This window comes from Magnolia sinica, chromosome 4 (genome assembly GCF_029962835.1).
Source record: "Magnolia sinica isolate HGM2019 chromosome 4, MsV1, whole genome shotgun sequence".
NCBI classification, from domain to species: Eukaryota; Viridiplantae; Streptophyta; class Magnoliopsida; order Magnoliales; family Magnoliaceae; genus Magnolia; species Magnolia sinica.
In genome coordinates, this window is record NC_080576.1 from 8,914,437 (window position 1) to 8,937,654 (window position 23,218).

The following is a 23,218-nucleotide window of genomic DNA, read 5'->3' on the forward strand; positions in this document are numbered from 1 at the left end:
AAGGTAGCCTAAACCGACCCAAATAGCACCCTAACTCCAAAGCTGATTAAACGGCTGGGCCTTTGGCCTAATAAACGGGTCCATGGTCTGCATGGCCCCCGTCACAAGGCTCGGTAAATAAATGCTCTGGGGGTAAGGTTATCCCGACCTGGCCCATTGCCAATCACCATGTCTCGAGCCTACCGTGCTCCACGTGGGGAAGATGCGGTGTCAATCAGAGATATTATTTTCAATGTTATCTAACTCTGCACGTTGTAATATAAATAGACGGACGCTCCTCTCTTCTCCCTTCAAAGAATCCCTTCTTTGAATTTTGCAAGCCTGGCGTACGAAAACGAGGTCGTCTTTGGATTGGAGGACTGTGCACGGATCCGGATCGTCCATCAGGTAGGCCATTTCTTTTCATGCGTCACGGCCCATTCCTTGCACGTGGGCCTAGTCTTTCAATGATCCAGACCAATGATCTGATCGCACAGAATTTCTCAGATCATCCCCCATCCACACCGATGGGATCGAATGGTCTGGATCAACTAGCCAGGGTCCCCATCAAACTAATCAATTCCTAGGACATCAAACACATAAATCCTTTGAATTCTGAAGTTGGTGTCTGAGTTTTCCAGACCAAATTTCGGATTACAATGTGGGTCTATTGGGCTAGGCCTATTAAAAAGCTTTCATCTTTTTAGCCCAAAAGGGTCCATTTGCAGCCAACAGGGGACTGGGATGCACCCGGGCCAAACTACTTTTGAAGGTAATGATAGCTGCATCAGTGGATTGGTGCAAGATTGGATGGTCTTAGAGTGGATTGCATGGGTTTCAAGCTAATGATAGCTGCATCAGTGGATTGGTGCAAGAACTATGGAATTCCTATATCACGCCTGTTTGGCATGCCTCACGGGATTAAACCTTTCAATCCCTTTCAATCCCTTGAGCCAAACAGGTCCCAGGCAATTTTGAAGGGATTAGGGTGGGTTGGATGTGATTTAAAGGTAATGATGGTGATGTCAGTGGATTGTCTTAAGATCCATGGGATTGCTATATCCCGGGGAATCCCGCGTTTGTTTGGCACGCCTGACCAATCCCGAGATCTATCTTCGAATCCCTTCCGATCCCATCCAATCTGCCCGACGAAGCAGGCCCTTAGTGTTGAGTGTTTGGATCAAGGTATTCAAAATCCGTCAGTAAAAGGCTGTAGCGTCTGTTACGTAATTGTAACGGTATAATCATTACCTGTTATGAGATCGAAACAGCTATAATGCCATTACAAAAAGAAAAAGAAAAAAAAGGCGGTATTCTCCCTCGGATTGGGACCTGGCCCGACCAGTTCCGTGGGGCTTGCCCGCCCGGCTTGCCGAGACCCAGGTCACTGAACTGAGGGAAGACTCCGCTGTTATCGTAGCATTATTTAAAATTGGTGGTGACTCTTCAACAACAGGCATGGAAAAATTGTACAGAAATCCAGTCCGTCCAAATCACTGGCCCGTGGATGGAGCATAATATAATATTAGCCCAAAAATATTATATTAACTATTTGCATTTTCCTTGGAAACTATGACTTCAATATTTACCATTAATCATCCATTAATTGGATGGTTAGGATTGTTTGATCTGTGCCATTTAGAGGCACGATCCACCGTAACAAGACTCAAAAATCACACATTGGATGGTTGAATAGCTGTACATCAGTGATGCACGCCAGGAAAATAAGTCACTACCATTTTCAAAATGGTGCTGAAATAACATGGAAGTCTTGTCTTCGAAGAGGTCATGAAATTACCCACTACCAGGAAGCACCGTGTAGGCTTCCGAAAGGTCAAAGTCAGAAAAGGCTGGAGAACGAAACCAGAGACCGCTTTCCACCGTCCAGGAGGAAACTAAGCCGCCCACGGAATTAATGTGGCATCAGATCTGGACCGTCCACTTGGTGGGCCCCACCTAATTCGAACCATTGAATGTGTGGTTGGAGTCCATCTTGTAGCTACGTGTCCTTTTATCCGTCACTTGCAGTCAACCGATCAAACGATTAAAGTCTATTGGAATGGTTACGATCATTAGATCACTGAGATCTGGGTTCATAATCCACCCATGATGGGCCCACCTGGCGGATGATCCCTTCTGAGAGGATGGAGTGGCGTGGACGGCTCTATACTTCTATTTCCATACTACATGGACAGAAAAAGTCCCCTATGAAGGTCATACAAACTAATGCCAACAGCAAATCCAACGGCTAATTCTAATCCAGAAAGAATCCCAGCCGTTTATTCCCAATCGCTTGGTGGGCGCTAACAACCCGGGCTCTTGTCATGCTCTGCGAGTTTTTCCTGCTATATAAACAAAGACAGGATAATCTTCCTCAACGTGCGCAGGTTAAGGCACCTCATCGGCAGTCCGTACAGGAGGAGACATGGCTTCCATCAATCTTTCTAGCCCGACAACAGATCTCTCTCGTTCCCAGTAATCTCTCTCTCGCTCTTGTCTGGCTTTTTTTTAGAGGATTTTCTATGGTGATTTTTCCTTTTGTTTGGATGAAATTCATATGGGTTTTGATTTTCTGTTTCTTTGGCGTTTTAGGTTGTAATGAGTTCTTTGTGGTGAAATGCGTTTATGGATTGTTAGGCGCTATTTTCTCTTGATTTTCCCGATTTTGTTTTTGTTATATGCTTCGAATTTTTGCTGCAGAAGATTTATTTATTTATTTTTGCTTAGCTTGGTCGGTTCTAAATTGAAATTCATGTGCGCCGAATTGCAAAAGAGAGCTGCAGAAATGTGATTGTCTTTGCTTCGATTTTATTATAAATGTTTGATAATCTCCTGGTTGATTTCTTTTAATCCTTTTATATATTTTCATCTCTTTTCATGCCCCTTGTTGTCCAAGTAAGTTATTTTTAAGAAATTCATGAGTGAAATCTATTTGAAAAAGCGAAGGAGTGTTTCTGTTGGATGCGGAATACATGGCACATTTCGTTTCAGGTTTTATTGTTACAGACCGATCAACGCGATAACGTGACCAAATTGGGGAACGAAACACGGAACTCGGTGGCCTGCTCAATTAACCACGTGTGGGAAGACAAGCCAATTCACCACCTTGATCTATTGGCAAAGATGGTATGCTGGCAACACCTTCTTGATCAAATGCAGTCAGACGTGTCCCACTCTATTTGTTTCCTCCTCTCCTGCTCTTTCTCACCTTCTTGTCAGCCAAGCGCTATAGAGAGGCAGCACGCAGTGCACAATCCAAGAGGGAGCGTCATCCCTTTTGTGGGCATTCAATATCCCACATCTTGTGTCATCCCTTTCGTGGCGGAACCTGGGAGCTCACCATTGCTCCCACTTGTAGAAGTGCTCCGACTGTGCGTAGTGGATCATCCAAAGACAATTTGAGATAGCCATCACCATAGATTTGGGTATATATGGAAGCAAGTAGAGATGGAGACACATGATATGTGTGTTTCGTCACATTATGCCTACATCCAGTTGGAAGTATAAACAAGAAATTAATTTGCACAATATGAGCATAAAATATGAAACAATAATAATTAATTAAATTGAAAAGAATCAAATAAACAAGAACGAATGCACCTGATTCAGTGAAGGAAAATAAGAGAAAAGAGAAAGACGTATTCGGAGGAGGCGCGTAACTAGGTCACTTTCCTGAAAATGATTTGTGCCTATATCTCGAACCAGATGAATGGTCCAAATGCCATACCGCGACTGCCTTTGGGATACAACCGCCGATCGGTGATAATGATCGACTCTACCATCACAACAGTTGATGCTCAACTTATGGTAATTATATATAATAATCGAAAATCAAAGGCCAAATACTGAAAAAATGAAGGATTAGGAAATTTCCTTGGCGTACGAAGAGAATAGAGTGAGACTGTGGTTCCATTTTGTTTATCTTTTTCTATAAAATTAGATTTTCTAAAAAAGAATATCTATAAAAATTCCAAAGCACACATGGCTGGTACATGGTGCTGAGGTGGCAGCCAATGTTTGTAAAACAAATGTGTAAACAGTCACAACAATGTTGCAGTGATGTGCGACATGGAATCGCAAGACTCGGTCAAAGCAAAAAATAATTTCAGAAAAATCAGAACTGATCATGTAGACAAGTCCGAGCCTAAGCCCAGCCCGGCCTGACATGCGCGGGTGCGCACGCCTGTTTGGTGTTTGGCATATCATATCCAAGAGCTAATGCAAAAGCTATTCATATGAAACCATATATAAAGGAGAAAAAACCCTTTTCTATTTCCAATGTGGACTATTCCCACAAGCAATTTTTCAAAGAGTCTAAAAGACCTTTCTCTCTCTGTCTTTTACTTTTCAAAAAAGACAAAGCCAAACCAATTGGAAGCACTGTCAAATCATTCTACAAATAAATGAGAATATATAATGTAAGAGAGAACATTGCTCGCACACAATGAACAAAAAAGAAACATCTCTCGCCTCTTCCCATTGAGCAACGAAGATAGCCTTTGCAAAAACCATTCCATCTTTTCTCTTCAAGCAACCAAGAGATAAAAAAACCACAGGCAAAAAGACATTTTTTTTTTTCCCTTGGAAAAATGCTCCTCACCTAAAGCCAAGTTGATGGGTCATTATGCCCAACGATCTTCATATGCCTCTAGCTTCTAACATCCATATTTAATGCTTGTAGTTTGTGTTTGAGCAAGCTTTGGGCAATCTCATATTCAAATACCCTTTTTTGAAATCAAATGACAACTTTACTTTTTGGGTTCGATTCAAGGTGTTCTCATTGAGCATGTCTAAAAGCTTAGATTTGATCCAAATATCAAAGTTTCAGTCTGCATAGAATTTAAATCCATAGTTTTTTTTTTTTTCATTTTGCTTTTGAATGTATGAAAGCATTATGATTTATGACCGTTCATTGTACTTGTAACATTTATCTGTAGAGTGTAGATGAGTTTTGAAACCCAAAGGTTAATTGAAACATGCGAGGATTTGCGGAGGTGTTATGATATTCCATTCTCATTTAATGCATTTGGATGAATTCTCAAAAAAAAGGGAAAAAAAAAAAAGAAGAAGAAGAAGAAAAGAAAAAGAAAAGAGAGTGTTTGGATTCACTATCAACTTGAATTGCAATAATTTGTCTGATAAATTGGAAGTAACTAAATTATAGTTTCCTTCTTATCATTTACATTGGTGCTCTGGGCTCCAAATTGCAATTACCGTTACTTTCAAGTTGGATTTGAAAGAACATTACTGCATTTTGAGGGAGACTCCCTCATTGTGGATACCAGGAAACATCATTAGCTTTCATCACTTCCTCTGATTAAACTGAATGTCTGCAATTCAATTTACTGGTGCATTCAACTGCATTCTTATGGTTGTGGGCATAATAGATATGTTCATTCTTTGATTTCTTTTTTCTCTTTTTTCCATTTTATGGCGACTGTGATTTTTTAGAGGGTACAACTTCAAGGAATTCCGAGGTCTGCGCTTCATGAACCCACTTGCAGCATATAGGAACACTTCAAATTTTGCATCAATCAGTCTGAGGAAAACATCATCGCTGAGTCTTAGGAGTAATGGTGGGGCAAGAGCTGCACAGAGTAGTTTTACTAACGAAGAGGCTGATCTATCTACCAGTAGCGGAATGCAAGCTGATGCAGTAGCCTTTGGAACAATCGCAGCAGACATTACTCCTGCAACTGACGATTTTTTCACTGACAATGATGAATTCGATTTGGATTCTCCAACAGAAGGATTTGCCTCAATTTCAGAGGCCATTGAAGACATCCGCCAAGGCAAGGTTAGGCGCCTCGTTTTCAATGGCTTATGTTTCTAACTTCTTGCTGCAGTGTTGTTTTCATTAGTGCCAAGGTTTTTATGGTCAGCTTAGGAATTCTGCTTGCTTGAGGGCCAAACCCATTACAGCTTGTCCAATTTCATTGAGACCCGTGATTTGCGCATTCATTCGGCCAAATGTGGTTCTGTTCATTTTTTAAGCAAAACAGAGTTGACCGGGTTTTGGTTAGTTTTGCTTCCCTGATTGTTACTTCTCTTGGTTGACTTTGCAGTTTGTGATTGTTGTCGACGATGAAGACAGAGAAAATGAGGGAGATCTTATAATGGCTGCATCCTTGGTAACCCCAGAAGATATGGCTTTTATTGTAAAGCATGGAACCGGAATCGTGTGTGTGAGTATGAAAGAAGAAAACCTAGAGAGGTTACAACTTCCGTTGATGGTGGCAACGAAAGAGAACGAGGAGAAACTGTCTACCGCATTCACAGTGTCAGTGGTATGCAGTTTTCTCCATTTTCCAGTCAGTTACATCAAAGTGCTTTTTCTTCAATCAGTATGTTAGGAACTTGGATCTCAGGAGAAAATAGTTGTTTTTCTATTACTATTCATAGAGAATCCATGCTACTATATTAGTTATCAAGCATTGGATCTTTTGCACATGCTGTACATGTTTGCGAGATCCAGAACCTAGTGGCTCTTGTTGTGGATAGGATGTACCCACCCCAAAAATCACACCAAATGATAATTCTAGCCACTGGTTGGAGTAATATAGAGAACTAGAAATGGGTGGTCAGGGAAAATTCCAACCACCAGCCAGTGTTCAGTAGGTCATCTAACTGATGGCTAGGATCATCCGAGTGGATCTGATTTTTGGTTTTTGGCCCATCCATGACAAGGCACCATAGGTGAATAGTCCAGAATTTGTATAGGTGCCACATGTGTGGAGATTGAGTGCTTTAATGATGAATGTAGATACTATCATTCGGGGCTGTAGAATGCCACTTCCTTCCCTTGACAAATTGTCATAGAATGATTTCACCATAAATTTCCTAGAAGAATCTGGTCGCCACTGCCAGCTATATCTTGTCTTCCTCAATGAAACCGAACTTTGAAGGCGCGCCCCTGCAAGCCAATGAAATCAGCTTCTTCTTCATCCCTGAAATCACTGCAGAAAGAACGGGATCAAAATTGCCTCACTGCACACCAATGAGAAGCATTGTGCCCCTTATAGGTCCTTAGGCGCCATATACAAATGGGGAAAATCCTGACATAAAGGCCTACTTCTGCACCATGGGTCCTCCTAAAATCTAACCCAAGATCCATCCCCAACTGTGAATGTTATCCCTTTGGAAAAAGTAAATTCTCCCCTAAGGGCCCTCTTTCAAATCCCGGTGGCCTATATTGAGTCAATGCTCGACTGTACGACCTTTCCTCCTACACACCTTACAATAAACAATTTGCTTCATAAACTGTCCTCCTCTTCTCCAATCAGTAGAGCCTTTTTCCCAATGATGTTTGATTCATTAGTTTTAGCCTTTTAGTTCCTGCTCCCTCCTCCTGTGGCTTACAAACCTCCTCCCATCTCACCAGATTGAACTTGTGTTTTCTTCCATACCCTTTCATAGGAATTGTCTTAGCAACCATTCCAATCTTTGAGTGACACTTGCTAATCATTGCCTTATTGGAATAGAGACATAAGATAAATTTACAAATTAGAAAATGCCAACTTGATAGCAATATGCAACCTTCAAAAGATAGGTATTTTCATTTCCAACTTGAAAGTTTTCTTCCTGCTTGCTCAACCATGGGGTTCAGAGACATCTAGAAAGCTTTCCAGTACACTGCAAAAAGCTGACGTGGGTTGTTCCTCAAGGTTGCTTCTCAGCTCAAGGATCACATAATTCTCATATTAGTAACTGATTTTCTTAGAATTGATTGGGAAGCCACGTAAGTCCAAACAATGTCTCTTGGTAATTTTTTTTTTCTAATAAACTTAACGTTAAGTGCACATGGATGCATTATTGAATTGAACTGCAATTTGTATTCTAATGAAATGGGGATAACTATATTGTAATTAACTTACATTTAGATGGAGGGACTGGGCTCCAAAATTGCAATTACATTACTTTCATGTTGGACTTGAAAGAAACATAGCTGCAACTTGAGTTCTACTTCTTCAATTACATCAGCACTTGCAAACACAAGTATGGTGTGCTTTTACTGGTTGTAGTATTTATCTGCACTCGATCATTTAGTATGATTATTTACAATGGGATTTTGTAGGATGCGAAAGTGGGTACAACTACTGGGGTGTCAGCTAAAGATAGGGCGAGTACGATTCTGGCTCTTGCATCTCGTAATTCAAAGCCTGAGGATTTCAACCGTCCGGGACATATATTTCCCTTGAAGTACAGGGAGGGGGGTGTTTTAAAAAGAGCTGGACACACCGAAGCTTCTGTTGATCTTGCTATGCTGGCAGGCTTAGACCCTGTTGCAGTACTATGTGAGATTGTTGACGATGACGGTTCCATGGCTAGACTGCCAAGGCTCCGTGAATTTGCGGAAAAAGAGAATTTGAAAATTATATCAATTGCTGACTTAATCAGGTAAGTAGTTCATTGTATTACTGCTTTGGGGGTACTAAGAAGATACACTGAAGTTATTAGGGAGTTAGTAATAGTAAAATTTATCTTTTCTTTTCTCTTTTGTTTTTCCCTATTTTTTCTTTCTTAGTTGCAACTTCAACCGTGTTGGTTTTAGAAAAAGGTTTCTATATGTATGTCTCGACTCTTGACACAAGCTACACGTCCAAGAAAAGGAAAATACCAACGTCTTTCTATATTGATTGCCAGTGTTTGCAGCAGTTTTTGAAGTTTGTGAAGTGCTGTTTTGCAGTGCTTTCATATTTCAAATTTTGTCTCTATCGGGAGATTGCACATGTGCTTTGCCCTTTACACCTTCACACTGCATCTTCTCGCCCTGAGGCCTCTGAACTACTCCATTTTTATTCTTTTTAAATTATGAAGCCTCTTAGGCTTTCACCAGGAGCTATGGAGATTAAAAGAAAAAGAAAAAAGTAGATAGCATGTGACCAACTTCAAATCTCTGTGTGTGTGTGTAATTATTCGAATGGATAAAAAAAGGTTTATGCTGATATGGTATACCTGCAGGTATCGGAGGAAGAGAGATAAACTGGTGGAGCGATCTGCTGTTGCTCGCATACCCACTAAATGGGGGCCATTCCAAGCCTACTGTTATCGGTCACAGCTAGATGGAATTGAACACATAGCCATGGTTAAAGTAAGGGTTTCTGAAAATTAGAGACTAATTTTTATAATTTTCACTGATGGCTGAAACCTCAAAAATCAGAATGCCTAAGCAACACAGAGATAAAGTTGACCATGATTGGAGCTGTGCTTGCTACATAGACGAGCAATACTATAATTTCAGCCCATGCATTCGAATTCAGTATGTTCTTATATTGTTTCTCTGAAAACCATGGAGGCTGTTTCATTGTTCTATTAGGGTTGCCAAAATGGACCAAGCCTCCTACCATTGGGCAAACAACAATTGTACGTCTAAAATAAGTTGATCAGGATATCTTTTAACATGACAAAATAACCCTAGTATAAATATATTTGGCTTCAAAATCAAAGGCATCTAAGGGTGCATTTGGTTGCACCTAGTATCACGAAATTTCGTACCAAATTAGATTATCATGCAGTTTCGTGATATTTGGTGCAACCAAAGCTACTTAAATCATATCAACCAATTGATCATAATTCGAAATTAGAAGATGCTTTTTTGACATTGTTATTGAAATTTGGCACATTATCAATTATCACAATTACCATTCTTGATTTAAACAGGGTGATATCGGGGATGGGCAAGATATTCTTGTGAGGGTACATTCCGAATGCCTCACCGGAGACATATTTGGGTCAGCCAGGTGTGACTGTGGGAACCAGTTGGCCCTTGCCATGGAGAAGATTGAAAAAGCTGGTAGGGGTGTATTAGTGTACCTTCGTGGACATGAAGGAAGGGGCATTGGTCTTGGCCACAAGCTCCGTGCATACAACCTGCAGGATGATGGGCGTGACACTGTGGAAGCCAACGAGGAACTGGGGCTGCCTGTTGATTCACGGGAATATGGGATTGGTGCACAGGTAATCAGTTGTGGAACTATTTTCAACCTTTCTAATGGAATAGTCTGTGTTCATGAGCTGAGGTCCCATGATAACCTCATCTTCTCCATTCTTCAAATCCCATACATAGGTACTGGGATGATTTCAATATTATACAATTGCTAGGCTTCAGTGTTTGCAAAGTAAGCTTGGGTTTCCAGTTGATACAGGTGGGGCCTCGTTAGACATTCGAACTGTTCATGTGATTGGACCCACTTTGAATGGTCCATGCACCAAACTCTCCTGGATGAAAAATACTAACGTTCCAGTATGAGTCTGGGATATAGACTATTAGAAAGAATTACAGCAACAGGTCCCGTTCAATCTAGAAAAGACTGAAGATTTGGTGGCTTGGGTCTTCCAATATGGGGGATATTTGGTGCATTGACATGCTTCGTCCAACCAAATTTCAAGGGCTTGAATCACTGCACTATGTGCCCCACTATTTCAAACTAAAACATGAGTGTATTTTACTTGCTACATGCACTTCCCTAGAATTCTGTGGGAGCTCTTTCTATATAGTAAATGGAGCTTTGCTAAGTGCACGTGTATGCAATAATGGTCATGTACATGCCATGTGCTATATCGAATCAATCCATCTGGTTGGTCCGACCCTACGCATGTTTTCTAAAAAATAAAGGTTGCCAACAAGGCACATATGTGCAAGATCTAATCCATCTATCTGGTTTGTTTGACCTTACACATATTTTCTCAAAATAAAACCTGGTCCAATCAGCATGTGGGCCCCAATAGTGGAAGCAGGGGATGGTTTAGAAAACTCCAGCCAAATTCTTTAGAACCATATGTTTGTTTTGCAAACTGTGGCCCACCTGACCCGTGGATCAACCTGATTCATGGGCTAGGGCATCGATATAATGGTGCCATTCTGATGGATGGATTGGACTTGGACCCATAATGCCATGCTGGCATGTGTGGTGTGAGCTTTATTGCATGCCTGTGGGCTTAGCAAAGCTCTAATAAATGATGTTTTCATTATTTAGGGTTATATTTTTGATGTTTTGGTCACACATGCCATGTTTGGTAAAGAACATTCAAACCCAAGATTCTGGTCCATGTCAATACACAACAGTTTACTTGCATTACCTTTCAATCAGTTGCCCAAAAGTAATCTCTCTCTCTCAAAAAAAAAAAAAAAAAAAAAAAAACAGTTACCCAAAAGTATACAGAATATGATCGGAAGGTCGAGAAGCTTTAAGACAGTAAATGGCCCTTACCTTTCAGTTTTTCTTTGAATGAATGGTTTTTTCACCTATTTCTTAATCTTTACATCCTTGAAGAACCGCAACTTCTAGCTATTTTGTTGTTGTTGTTGTTGTTGTTTTTTTTTTTTTTTTTCTTGGGAGTTTTTTTCTCTTCTCTCTCTTCATTCTTTTTTCCTTGGAGGTTTGAATTATATCAATGTCTAGACATATTCTAATTACTGAGGAAAGAACTGGCTCACACATTTGAGTTCATCTCTCACAGATGTTACGGGACTTGGGTGTTTGGACGATGAAGCTGATGACCAACAACCCCGCAAAGTACATTGGCCTCAAAGGTTATGGATTGTCAGTAAGTGGCAGGGTCCCCTTATTAACACCAATTACATTGGAGAACAGAAGATACCTAGAGACCAAGCGTTTGAAGATGGGCCATGTCTATGGGTCTGAATTCAACGGCCACTTGAATGGTTTGATCAATAGGACCGACATCAGCACTCAACAACACGTATCATGAGGCGTGTGCCTGGGTAGGACTGCCGGTGTCACGCTTATAACAATCCAGAAATATGGAGGTTGAGTATTAAAAAAAAATCAATATGATTTTTAATTGCACGAGTATAGAGTTTTGGATATCATGCCTCTTGTCTGGACGATATTGATTTTTTTAATTTTTTATTTAATGTTAGGGACAACTGAAATAATATGATTTTTATTGGCTGAATCTTCAGATGAAAAATTCCATTGGAGGTTCGTCTGAAATGTCTTAAATTTGAATTTTTTTTTTTTTAACAATAATAAAATAAAATTCGCGGGTTTCACAAAGGACCCACGTATGGGTCTTGCCTCAGCTTCATGTTGCAGTTGAAATTCCAAAATTGCAGTTCAGTTGTTATATGGGCCAAACTAAAAAAAAGGGCCGTCTGTTGTACGTTTATCGTAAATGAGGGTGTGTAATCTTGCATCCCGTTGTATATTTAAAGCTCTGCTTTTGTCTGTTCTTTGATTGACGTTTGGAACTCTTTATGATCAGGAGCTGTTGCAATGTACTTGCTGTCCTCCATTTTCTTCCCGGCCCTTTCTTCTACAGGAATTATCAATGCGGGGCCCATTGTTTGATGATCCAAACCATTGATCTGATGGTCCCTGTTTTCGTGGATTTTTTATTTTTTATTTTGGCTCCTAGGAAGCTGTCTATTTGTACCCCATTGATTTGATGGTTAGGGTGTCCACCAATGGCTGTGGTCCATTGGGCTATGGTCTGGATCATGGAAATGTGGACCCCCGATTTCCAGAACACAGCCCCTTGGCAAACTGTCTATTTTCTTGTGGCTGGGAAATATCTTGGGTCCAAGGTTCATGCTCATGACCGAGAATGGTTTAACCACCCATCATCTGCAGAGTCAATGGATCCACCCCACGCTGCGCATGGCAACATAGATCAAGACCATCCATCTGGTGGCCCCAATTGGACGGGGGCTGCAATCCTTTATATCCACAGAGTGGATCGTCGGATCAGTATATTTTCTAGCTGTACTCGACCATGATTAGGTTCCAACCAATTCTGACAGTCTGCATTGATGGCATGGCATGGCATGGGTGCCATTATTGGGCAGCGGATTAGGTGAGACCCCGGATCCACCAAGGTAGGTGGGGTCCCTTACTGTGGGGCTCACAGTGATGTATATGCCTTAAATCCACACCGTCCAACCATTTTAAAAGCTAATTTTAGGCATGATACCATAACTGAAGCTGACTCAAATCTTGGTTGGACCACACCACAGGAAAGAGTATTGATTCAATCCCCACCATTAAAAACTTCATCAACTCTACCTGAATGTTTATTTGCTATCCAGCCTGTTGATAAGGTCGCAAACACCTAGACCAAGAGACCACACAAATATCATCTTGCTCCAAAACTTTTGTGACCCATAAAAAGTTCTTAATGTTCAATCACTATTGTTTCCTGTACCATAGGGATTTAGAACTGCTTCATTTTTTGCATAATGCCCTAAAATGAGCTTTCAATACAAATGGACGGCATGGATTTAGTCACATACGGATATGTATCTATGTTGCTGTGCCACTTCATGTCAGGAATGGCTGTATGAAATTCCAACATTTTCCATTTTATATCCGGTGGAGTTTAAATGTATTTAAAAAACAAAAATAAAAAATAAAATAAAATAAAATAAAATAAAATAAAGAAGAAGAAGAAGCTAGTAAAAAAAACGGCCAGAAAGTGCGTGGTTGGTTAAAAAAAAGATAGCAATCCATTGGCAAAGACAGTAGGTCCATTGATCGGGTGGCTGATGGAGACTCTCCATCTATGTCCTTCGAGGGAGTGGCCCACCAGCTGGACGAGTTGGATCACTGAAAGACGACACGCATATAATATGATGCTGGCCTAAACTGAGACGGTTGACATTATAATGCAGGGGCATTTTCACACTGGGCTCGAGTGGGGTCGCCTGTTGGATGCAGGGGCACACTCGGAGTTGGTGACCCATGTGATTTGGGGCCCACGGGGGAGGTCTCGTGTTCGAGACTCCTTACTAGGGGTGAGTAATGCGCATTTCACACCGGGCTCGAGTGGGGTAGCCCGTGGGATGCGGGGACACACTCGGGGTGGACGACCCATGTGATTTGGGGCCACGAAGGGGGTTCGCCCGAGGTCCTAACCCATGAGATGTGAGGCCTGGGCCATGAGATAAATGGATTAATTCGCGATACTCTAACAGTTCGAGCTTTTAGAGCAAGTGATTAATTGTCCCGCATCAAATTGGTATTAGAGCGGGAAGTCTCGTGTTCGAGACTCCTCACCGGGGGTGATTAATGCAGGGGCATTTTCACACTGGGCTCGAGTGGGGTCGTCTGTTGGATGCAGGGGCACACTCGGGGTGGGTGACTCATGTGATTTGGGGCCACGAAGGGGGTTCGGCCGAGGTCCTAACCCATGAGATGTGAGGCCTAGGCCATGAGATAAAGGGATTAATTTGTCATACTCTAACAGTTCGAGCTTTTAGAGCAAGTGATTAATTGTCCTGCATCAAATAAACTTCGGCGGAGCACCACGTACAAACCGTACATCGGATCGAGCTGAAATTTGGAGATTTTGGAGTCCATCAAGATCATCTTTTGACTCAAGTTTTTATCCTCTTTTATCCTCTCATAGCCGTTTTTTTCAAGAATCCTAACCCTATATTACATGGTCCCTAGTTGATTTGTCCATTTTTATCACCTTAGGGTTCTTTGAATTGAAATTAGGGAATCCCTTGGATTAGGGACTGGTTTTTATGTATGAGTAGTTGATTTTATTTCCCTTTGACATTGTTTGCCTTATAATTTTATTGGTCCAATCCTAACCTGTGTCGGCTTGGACCCGCATAAATTCCCCTTTAATTGAATGTTTGGATTTTCATGTGGGATGTGGAATTTGTGTGATTGTTTCTGAATTGGTGTGATCTAAGCCTGCAATCTTGCATATCATATTTAAATTCACGTCCTACGTCACATCGCCCCACATCCACACGCCTGCACATGTGCCCATGCCTATACATGTGCCCGCACGCGTGGGAGAGATGCCATCTGTGAATCAAGTGGCCCCCACGAGCTGAGCTATTTCAAAAGTAAGGCCAGTCCACACACCAAGCGGGTCACAGTCGCATGTTGAATGTGGACCGTTGAATTTTTTAACCAGCCATTGCCCACCCAATGACTTGAAGGTTCTTATTCTTGGGCCAGGTCAAGTACACCTTATGCCCCGTCAAATGACTACTAGGAGGTAATCGTTGCAGCGAGATGGAGGGGTTTCTTCGTGGTACACAGGTGAAGGAGATCCACGCCATTCATTAGGTGGAACCCACTGGGAATTGCCTAGGCCAATGATCAGGAGTTCCATTTTTCTCATACACATGGCCTTCTAGATGAGTAAGGGCCTGATTCTTCAAGATACTTTCAGTGGCTCTGCACGATGAGTGGCATTGATCTGATAGATGTCCGTGCTCCAAATGTATTCTTCCATCTTGTACGTGCCAGCCTGTCTGTTAGCAAGGCCAAGACGCGCCTAAACCCGAACCCGCTAAGTTATTTAGGCCCGCGATCGACCCGAACAGATTCTGCGACAGTTATTTACGCCCCGAGCATGGCACGATATAAATCTGTCAGGCCCGACCTCGTCCGTTATTTCTACATGCGTTACGTATGCCAGTGATATCTGCACAAAGGGTCTGACTCGCTGCCTCTCGAGCTACCACCATAATTTCGTGCCTCTATGTCATTTCTGAGCACATGTGGCCTACGTGGATGAGATCTAAACCGTCAATGTCATATTTCCAATAGTGAATAGGCCGTGGTCCACAAATCAAAACGGTTAGACGATCATATCCCCTTGATGGGTGGTGTACAAATTAACACACGAAAAAAAATCAACGGTTCCATCAAGTGAGAAAGGTTCAAGATATCAAATTTTGTTTAGGATACAAGAAACAGCAGAGCCCACAAGATGCTTGGTTCTGATGGCCATACACACCGCACATGTGTGGGACGAAAATAACGCGAATCCTTAGATATTATTATTGTAGAGAAGTGCTTTCATATACAGGCAATGTGTAATGGATGATACGTTAGTGGTTAGAATATTACTCAGAAATTGCTTATGTGACGTCTAAATAATTAAAATCAGACTATCTGAATTATGGGTACCAATTTAGGAACGTGGTTTTGGGTTCCACTGTGATGCGTGTGCTATACATCCATGCTATCTATCTATTTTGACAGCTTATTTTAGGGCATGATCTCAAAAATGAAGCAGATCCAAATCTTACATGAACCATTCCATTAGAAATAATTGTGATTGAATCCCGATGATAAAAACTTCAACGACCACTAAAATATTTATTTGCCATCAAACTTGTTGATAAATTCACAAAGACATGGACAAATAGGCTACACAAATATCAGCTTGATCCAAATCTTTTTATAGTAGATGAGAAGTTTTTAATGGTCAATTAACACTGTCTACTATATTATGGTCTACTTAATTTGGATATACCTTATTTTGGGATCACGCTCTAAGATGAATTTTCAAAATGAACCGATAACATGGATATAAGGAATATATGTCACGATGGGCCTCACGGTCAAGTATCCCACCCATCCACCAAGGCCGCACCCCAATTTAGATGTACCGTGAACCATCATTGCTCTTATTTGATTACCTAAATATTAGATTGCTAGATATTATAGATATTTATATAGACAGGTAAAAACGAAAAAATTATCCAATGGTTTCATTTCAAAAAGCAAATGTCCACCGGTGAGAAGTTAGGATGTTCAACCAATTTGATTTTTAGACAGTAACTTAGATAAAGTAGGTTTTACAGTTGTTTAAATTTTATTTTTGATTTAATGCCCGCACGTCTGCCATTCCTGAATGGTCGTGTATCAAGCATCATACAAGCTAGAGGATCAAATAACTCACCTTATGATTATTGTTATGGGTTGTGCTCGGATAGACCCGATGCAATCCAATGGACCCGTCGAGACCAGCCAATTACGGAACACGCCCGAAATTCTGGACCCGAATTAGTCTAAAGCGGGTCCGGGCCCGACCCATTTTCATCCCGTTTAATACACTGCATTTCAGATGTTGAAAAATGATGTCCCATTGCAACCCGCGGCGACTCCTGTGGGACGGAGAGGCGAGCTCGACGAAATTGTTCTAGCTAACAACCGTCTCAATCCCACATTTCAAAAGGCTCCTCCAAATTTCATCGAGTCAGATCTCAAACACCTAGAGATCATTTCTACAACACCGAAAACAGCAGGTAACATCGTCCTCTCTCTCTCTCTCTCTCTCTCTCTCTCTCTCCGATTCTTTGAATTCTCCCGTTGTGAGGGTTTCAGAGCTCCACCTTCAAGACCCATGGATATTGTTCTTGTTGGATGATGAACCATCCGGCAGCAGTAGAATGCAATCCGTACCGCTGATCTCCTTGAATTTCTGGAGATGCTGCTCGATCCAGATTCTAAAACACCAGGACGTGGTTTAATAAATCATCTTGTCGCGTGCAGTGGTATTTTGGGGGGGGGGTGGGGTTTGTCGGTCTCGATGATTTCATGAAATTGGGCTGAGTTCTTCTGAAAATCTGTCCTATCTGGATCTTTAAAAGCTATCGTTCTGTAAATCCATGGGATGATCTGATCTTGGGTTGGAAGATGTTCTGAACTCGCCAACCGGAGTTTAGCTCCTTTTTATGTTGGAATCTTCAGAAAGAATGGTTAAAAAGTGAAGCTAAGGATGGGAGAGTGGCTGATCATCTGACGGGCCACACTTTTCAGTAATTCGAAATTCTGTATCATGTAAGTGTTTGCAGCTAGCTTGAGAGCATGATTTAGATTCTCTCACTATCCATTCTTCTTTCACATTTCGCATGCTCAATGCCCTCCTTTTAGTGATCCAGGTTGATCAGGCTACACCATGGATGGATACTGGATTGTCTATCACTTCAATTGAACAACCCAACCACCTGATCACTCAGCCTTCTACTGTTGCTCATATGCACGTCTAGATTGCATTTCTATCCATCAATTTGATAGCTAGGATTGCATGATGGGGGATGTCCTTCTTGCATCATCCATCCACAGTGGGGCTCATCAGATGGATGGTTTGGATCACTGAAGATGGGGCTCATCTGGACATAATGCAGCAGAAAATGGCCACAGCCATAGTTCAGGCCAAGCTTTGTATATTTACTCTTTGTTTCCAGTATATTAAAACCCAATTCTTGATAACTTATTCTATACACCCTGACTTGGCACAAACCACAATCTCTTCTTTTTCCTGGATTTCTATGCAGTAAAACACAATGCAGCGCACTCCGAACACTGTTGAGGAACAGCTTCTCTTAAAATCAATCAAGGAGGAGTGCCCTTGGGAGAATCTCCCGAAACGGCTCCAAGCAACTCTTACTTCCAAAGAAGAATGGCACAAGAGGTAATTTATGGTATTCTAGAATACTGCCATAGGAGATTACACCCTTTACTTTCTTCTCATCCCTTCAATCTATTCCTTATGCTCAATGCTCTTTTTAATGTTCTAGTGGTAGATATTTACTCAAGCAGTACAACATGCTCAAGGTATAAGGAACTTGAAGAGGGAGGATTTACTTAAGGGCCTGTTTGGATTCACGTATTGCATTGTATTCGGGTACTGTTCATGTATAAATTGGACGGTTTGACGGATACATCCAAATCAATCATATACTGATCAATGTTTGGATTGGAGGCATTGGTAGGCATAGTATACAGTACCTTATACAGATCAATGTTTGGATAGGAGGTATTGTGTCTGGGTGGGTACCGTACAATCATACAAATTTATATATCTACCGGTACGGAAGGTCAACCCACGTTTGACCAACAACCCACATGTGATATGTGGGCCCCACGTGTAATCATGACGTCATCCACGCCCCAGAAACAGAGATTAAGAAAGAAAATATACATTTTAATTTAAAAAAGCAAAAATTACAGAAAACAGGTAATTGATATTGACGGTTCCAGAAAAGAAAACAGCAAAAAACAAAAAAAAAAAAATCAAACTAAGAAAAAAAAGAGCCGAATATTACAAATGGGTCGGATGTCTTCCATGCCCAAGAAAACAAAATCACAAAAACAAAATTACACAACATACTTCTAACTACACACACACACACACACACTCACACACACACACAAGGACCTGATATTGAAAGTTCCAAAAGAAGAAATAAAAACAAAAAAAAAAAAAAAAAAAAAAAAACAACTTAACAAACAAATATTACAAATGAACACTTCCGTAAGCACATACTTTCAAACAGTCCAAACATTTCTTTGCTGGTTACAGATGCAGAAGATTATCCGCTGCTGCGGATAGTCACGTAAACAGCGGCAAACAATACGAAGAGACCAAGCAGCAAACCAACAAGCGGACGATGGATATGTGGGTCGTTTCCCGGACCATCAAGTCCCTCTCTTTCTTCATTGCCATCTTGTGGACCATCGCCACCAATTATAGTTGGCGATATGGGTGCAGCTACACATGTCCTGCTATCCACCATTGTACTAGTAGCTGATGCACGAACATACCGACTTCCGTCTGTTTCGTCCACTGCTCTACCGATGGTGGTGGCCTGAATAATGTTGTAAACAATGCATAATCTATGTTAACAATCTGATTGTAACATATGTAAATCAATCAAGGAAATTTGATTTCTTCTAACATATGAGTACTTGTTCAAAGTTTCATCCAACCTTGTGTTGATTCCGTGCAAGCATGGCATCTTCATATGCAGTGAATGACTTATGTAAGCATCTACTGAATCCATGAACTTGAGCTTTGCACTCTTCCCATGTCTCGTATATACTGGGCGTTCTGCCCACAATCACTATGTAAAACTTCCTCTTCATTTTCTTTGCAATTGGTAGACAAAAAAATTCTCAGTCCACATATTGAGTGATGAAATTAAAATAAATTTTAAGGAGAATGATAATGCTGGCTGTGTGAAAGTCTCTATGTTACATCATGAAGGTCAGAAGTTTATCATTAGATAAATAGATTCAATTACCTCTGCTTCACTTACATTATGTCAATAAAACCTATCATGAAAAAAATTCATACAAGAGCCTATCAGTAAAGCTGGGAATCAAGAAGATTAATATCAACTACAACATGTCGGATAACATCCAAATCTATGGCAGAAATGAAGCATGGCAGAAATGTTGTAATAAGAGGCTGAAATCGGCAATATTACAATGCAGTCATTGTAATGGTTATAAGGCCATTGCGTAAATGCCACATATATACAAGCCAACATTAAAATCCACACCATCCACCTGCATGATAATTGATGTTCTAAAGCATTAAACAAATTAAGAGATGGATATCTACAAGCCAGCATTATTTGAAACTTGACACTATCCAGCAGTTCAGGTCAGGGATGACCCCATCCTGTTGCATAAAAATCCACATCATACAGTACTGAACAGTATTTCAGATCAATCTACTGACAAAGCAGATATATATCGTCTTTAGTATTGCTGATTGAAACAGCAACAGAAATCATCCCACAGTATTATAGTTAAAACTATCCAGCAGTTCAGGTCAGGCATGAACCCATCCACTTGCATTAAAATCCACATCCTACAGTAGTGAATAGTATTTCAGATCAATCTACTATATGTGCTACATGTGCAACCAAAAATACTAACAGGTGTGGATGTAAAGTTATGAAAGGTAGTTGACAACTGAAAACAAAAAAATAGACCACCACCAAAATATGAATCACAATCCGAAATCACAAATATCTAAATTCACGCGATACCTGTAAAACTGTATCCGAATAGCAATTCTCAACCAGTTACACTCAGAAATCCTCCAACATGTTACTCCAGCAGAAATTACTACCGAGTAAGGACACCTGTGAGACAAGTAGCATTCTCAACCACTTACACTCAGAAATCCTCCAACATTTTACTCCAGCAGAAGTTACCGTTGAATAAGGACACCTGTGACACAAGTATCATTCTCAACCAGTTACAGTCAGAAATCCTCTGACATCTTTACGCACTAGATATAACAACTAAAACATGACAACTATGAGACGAAGAGTGTTAAGAATCACAGAAGGGCAGATTTCCTCCAATTTAATCAGTCAGCAGAAACTACTACTGAATAATGAAAACTACCACCAGATATAAACTCAAACAGAATATCGCATAGCAGTTATAGTCAGAACCTGCAACAAAAAGTAGCATTGCAGATTTAAAACATAGTAGTCCAAGACATTAAAGAGCTGATTACTGCTCCAGCAGCAATCATATAATCCACAGCGTTGCCAGGAAGTAAACCCGAACGCACCCATTCACAGTCTCTGGATAGAAACAGTATCCACCCCAAAAACCAAGAGGAAAAAAAAAACAAGTTATAACCACATAACAGTCAGCATAGAAAACAAAAGGGCCATTTTCAGTCTGGACCACAGCAAGGAAGGATAACTTTCTCTATCCATTCCTTTCGTCGTTCATGTCCCATCTTTAAAAAAAAACCTGCACTGATTAAATCACCCTGCAACACTTTAGCAGCTCGAATTTGATCTTCACTAGAAAGACCATCCACCTCCTCAAGGATACCCAACAGACATTGCACACGCGTCATACTTTTCCCCTATGCCATTGTAATGGTCAGGTTGTTTATGGCTTCTGCGACCTCCCTCATCTTGTCCCCAATCTGTTCACTCGGTCTACTCTTCCTACGGTTAAAATCACTCCCATCAGCGCGGCTATGACGAACATGAGGTGGCTTCCATTGGGCTTCTGTGTGTTCGTTTTGCCCGATTTACTGAACCCTCACCACCGTGAAATCGGGGAGTTGCCTTTCGATCATCCTCATCTGAGGATGAGAGACGCACAGTCTGGCAGGGCTCCTCCTCCGATTCATCATCGGAGTTCATTTCGTCACGGCCGCGCCTTCTCCCGGATATGGGAGAAGAATATGCTGTACTCGCAAACTCGCTGTGGGCAATATCATTGCCAAACATGAAGGTGAGATCATCCCATCTATCCACATGTTTGCCTCGAACCCGTTCAGCATAGGGGTGGGTCTATTTAGACAAGGAGAAAATGTTATCATCATTTATTAGAAATCAGTTCATTAAAATATATTAAGCAAACATAAAATCAATTCATACCGCAATGTATCCTTCCCATACATCTTCGGTAGCTATCACCATCTTCTGAGAGTCATCCCATTCGAAGCCTGAGGCATTGAGCATGTCCTTTATTGCCCAATATAGCTTTTTCAAGGTCCGAAGCCGGTTCGAAATATGTCGGTTCTCTAACAATATCCCACAAGTATCGTAGATCTCTTTAATGGTGGCTTTATAAGCTTGGGGTTTAAACCCGACGTCACTCTTAAGACCCAGATTTACCTGTTCCACCAACACATCAACTAGTGCGTTGTCCATACTATCTGTCCATTGAATTCTACTTACTCTACTTGAATCACCTAAAGTACGCTTCGGTTGAGGGATATTTCTTGGTGATGGCCGGGTCTTTGCGGGAGTTTGCTTCTTTTTTGGAGTGTCACTTTTTTTAGCAGGTGAGCTTGGGCACTGGTTGGACACAAGAACCCTCTTACTAGGTGATGATTCCACATCTTTCTTCTTTGTGTCTTTGAATGTACTCCGTAAAAAATTCATTGAACCTACAAGCAGAAAATATTAGTAGAAACATGACAGCTAAAGCGAATTGATGGATGACTATATCAGTCACATATAGACACGAATGACATTCATCACAAATAAATATGATAAGTATCAAGAAGATGGTGAAAATATATGTTAAATTATTCTTGCTTTCAACGTAGCAGATAATTACAAAAACCAGGCAAGTCTAAGTACGTTGTCTTGTGCGTGGAAGACTATCATTCCAATTCGCTCAGCTATCTCGTCTCTCTTACGTGTCCAATCATTACGTGCACGATCCGTCACCCGAGCTAACACTTGTCCTTCTTCCACCGTAGTTACATCTACAGCGGAAGGCGAAACATCCATTATACTGTCTCCACTGTCCTCAACTTCCTCAACCAGTCCATCATCACCAGCAACACGGAGGAAATTATGAAGGACACAGCAAGCTATAACAATTTTCACTTGCGTTATAAACTTAAATTGATGAGTACGTAGAATAGGAAAGCGGCCTTTTAGAAGCCCGAACGCACGCTCTATGACATTACGCAGTTGTGCATGACGATAATTAAACGGTTCCTTTTTATTGACAGGCTTCCTTTCCGTACGAAACTCGTTCAGGTGATACCGCACACTTCGATATGGTGCCATAAATCCAGGCGTATGTACATATCCGGCATCAACAACATAATATTTTCCTACACATTGCAAGATATGTTTCAGTTGAATTACATGCATAAACAGTTATAATGCAAACAATCACCCCCTTTAGCCAATTACCGTGTGGAATAAGGAAACAATCAGGCCGACAGGTTA

At 41.1% G+C, this 23,218-nt stretch overlaps 3 protein-coding genes across 3 annotated transcripts in view; 2 read left to right on the forward strand and 1 right to left on the reverse strand.

The window, feature by feature from the left end:
* Positions 1-249: 249 nt before the first annotated feature.
* On the forward strand, positions 250-11,951 carry LOC131242361 (probable bifunctional riboflavin biosynthesis protein RIBA 1, chloroplastic). Its single transcript, XM_058240952.1, has 8 exons — positions 250-387; positions 2,367-2,454; positions 5,431-5,776; positions 6,045-6,266; positions 8,054-8,376; positions 8,941-9,070; positions 9,640-9,936; positions 11,440-11,951. Exons 2-8 carry the CDS (start codon positions 2,405-2,407, stop codon positions 11,689-11,691), a joined length of 1,620 nt encoding a protein of 539 aa, XP_058096935.1. The 5' UTR covers positions 250-387; positions 2,367-2,404; the 3' UTR covers positions 11,692-11,951.
* Positions 11,952-16,812: 4,861 nt separating this feature from the next.
* The window catches only part of LOC131242363 (uncharacterized), a 53,071-nt gene continuing 46,665 nt past the window's right edge, over positions 16,813-23,218 (forward strand). The window contains exons 1-2 of the mRNA XM_058240954.1: positions 16,813-17,002; positions 18,035-18,171. Of these exons, the coding sequence (XP_058096937.1) occupies positions 18,044-18,171 (128 nt within the window). The 5' untranslated portion in view covers positions 16,813-17,002; positions 18,035-18,043. The remainder of the gene's footprint in view (positions 17,003-18,034; positions 18,172-23,218) is intronic.
* On the reverse strand, positions 18,972-19,886 carry LOC131242362 (uncharacterized). The gene is made up of 2 exons (XM_058240953.1): positions 19,470-19,886; positions 18,972-19,348 (listed from the first exon to the last, which is right to left on the reverse strand). The coding sequence occupies exons 1-2, from the start codon at positions 19,623-19,625 to the stop codon at positions 19,073-19,075; spliced, it is 432 nt and encodes a 143-aa protein (XP_058096936.1). The 5' UTR covers positions 19,626-19,886; the 3' UTR covers positions 18,972-19,072.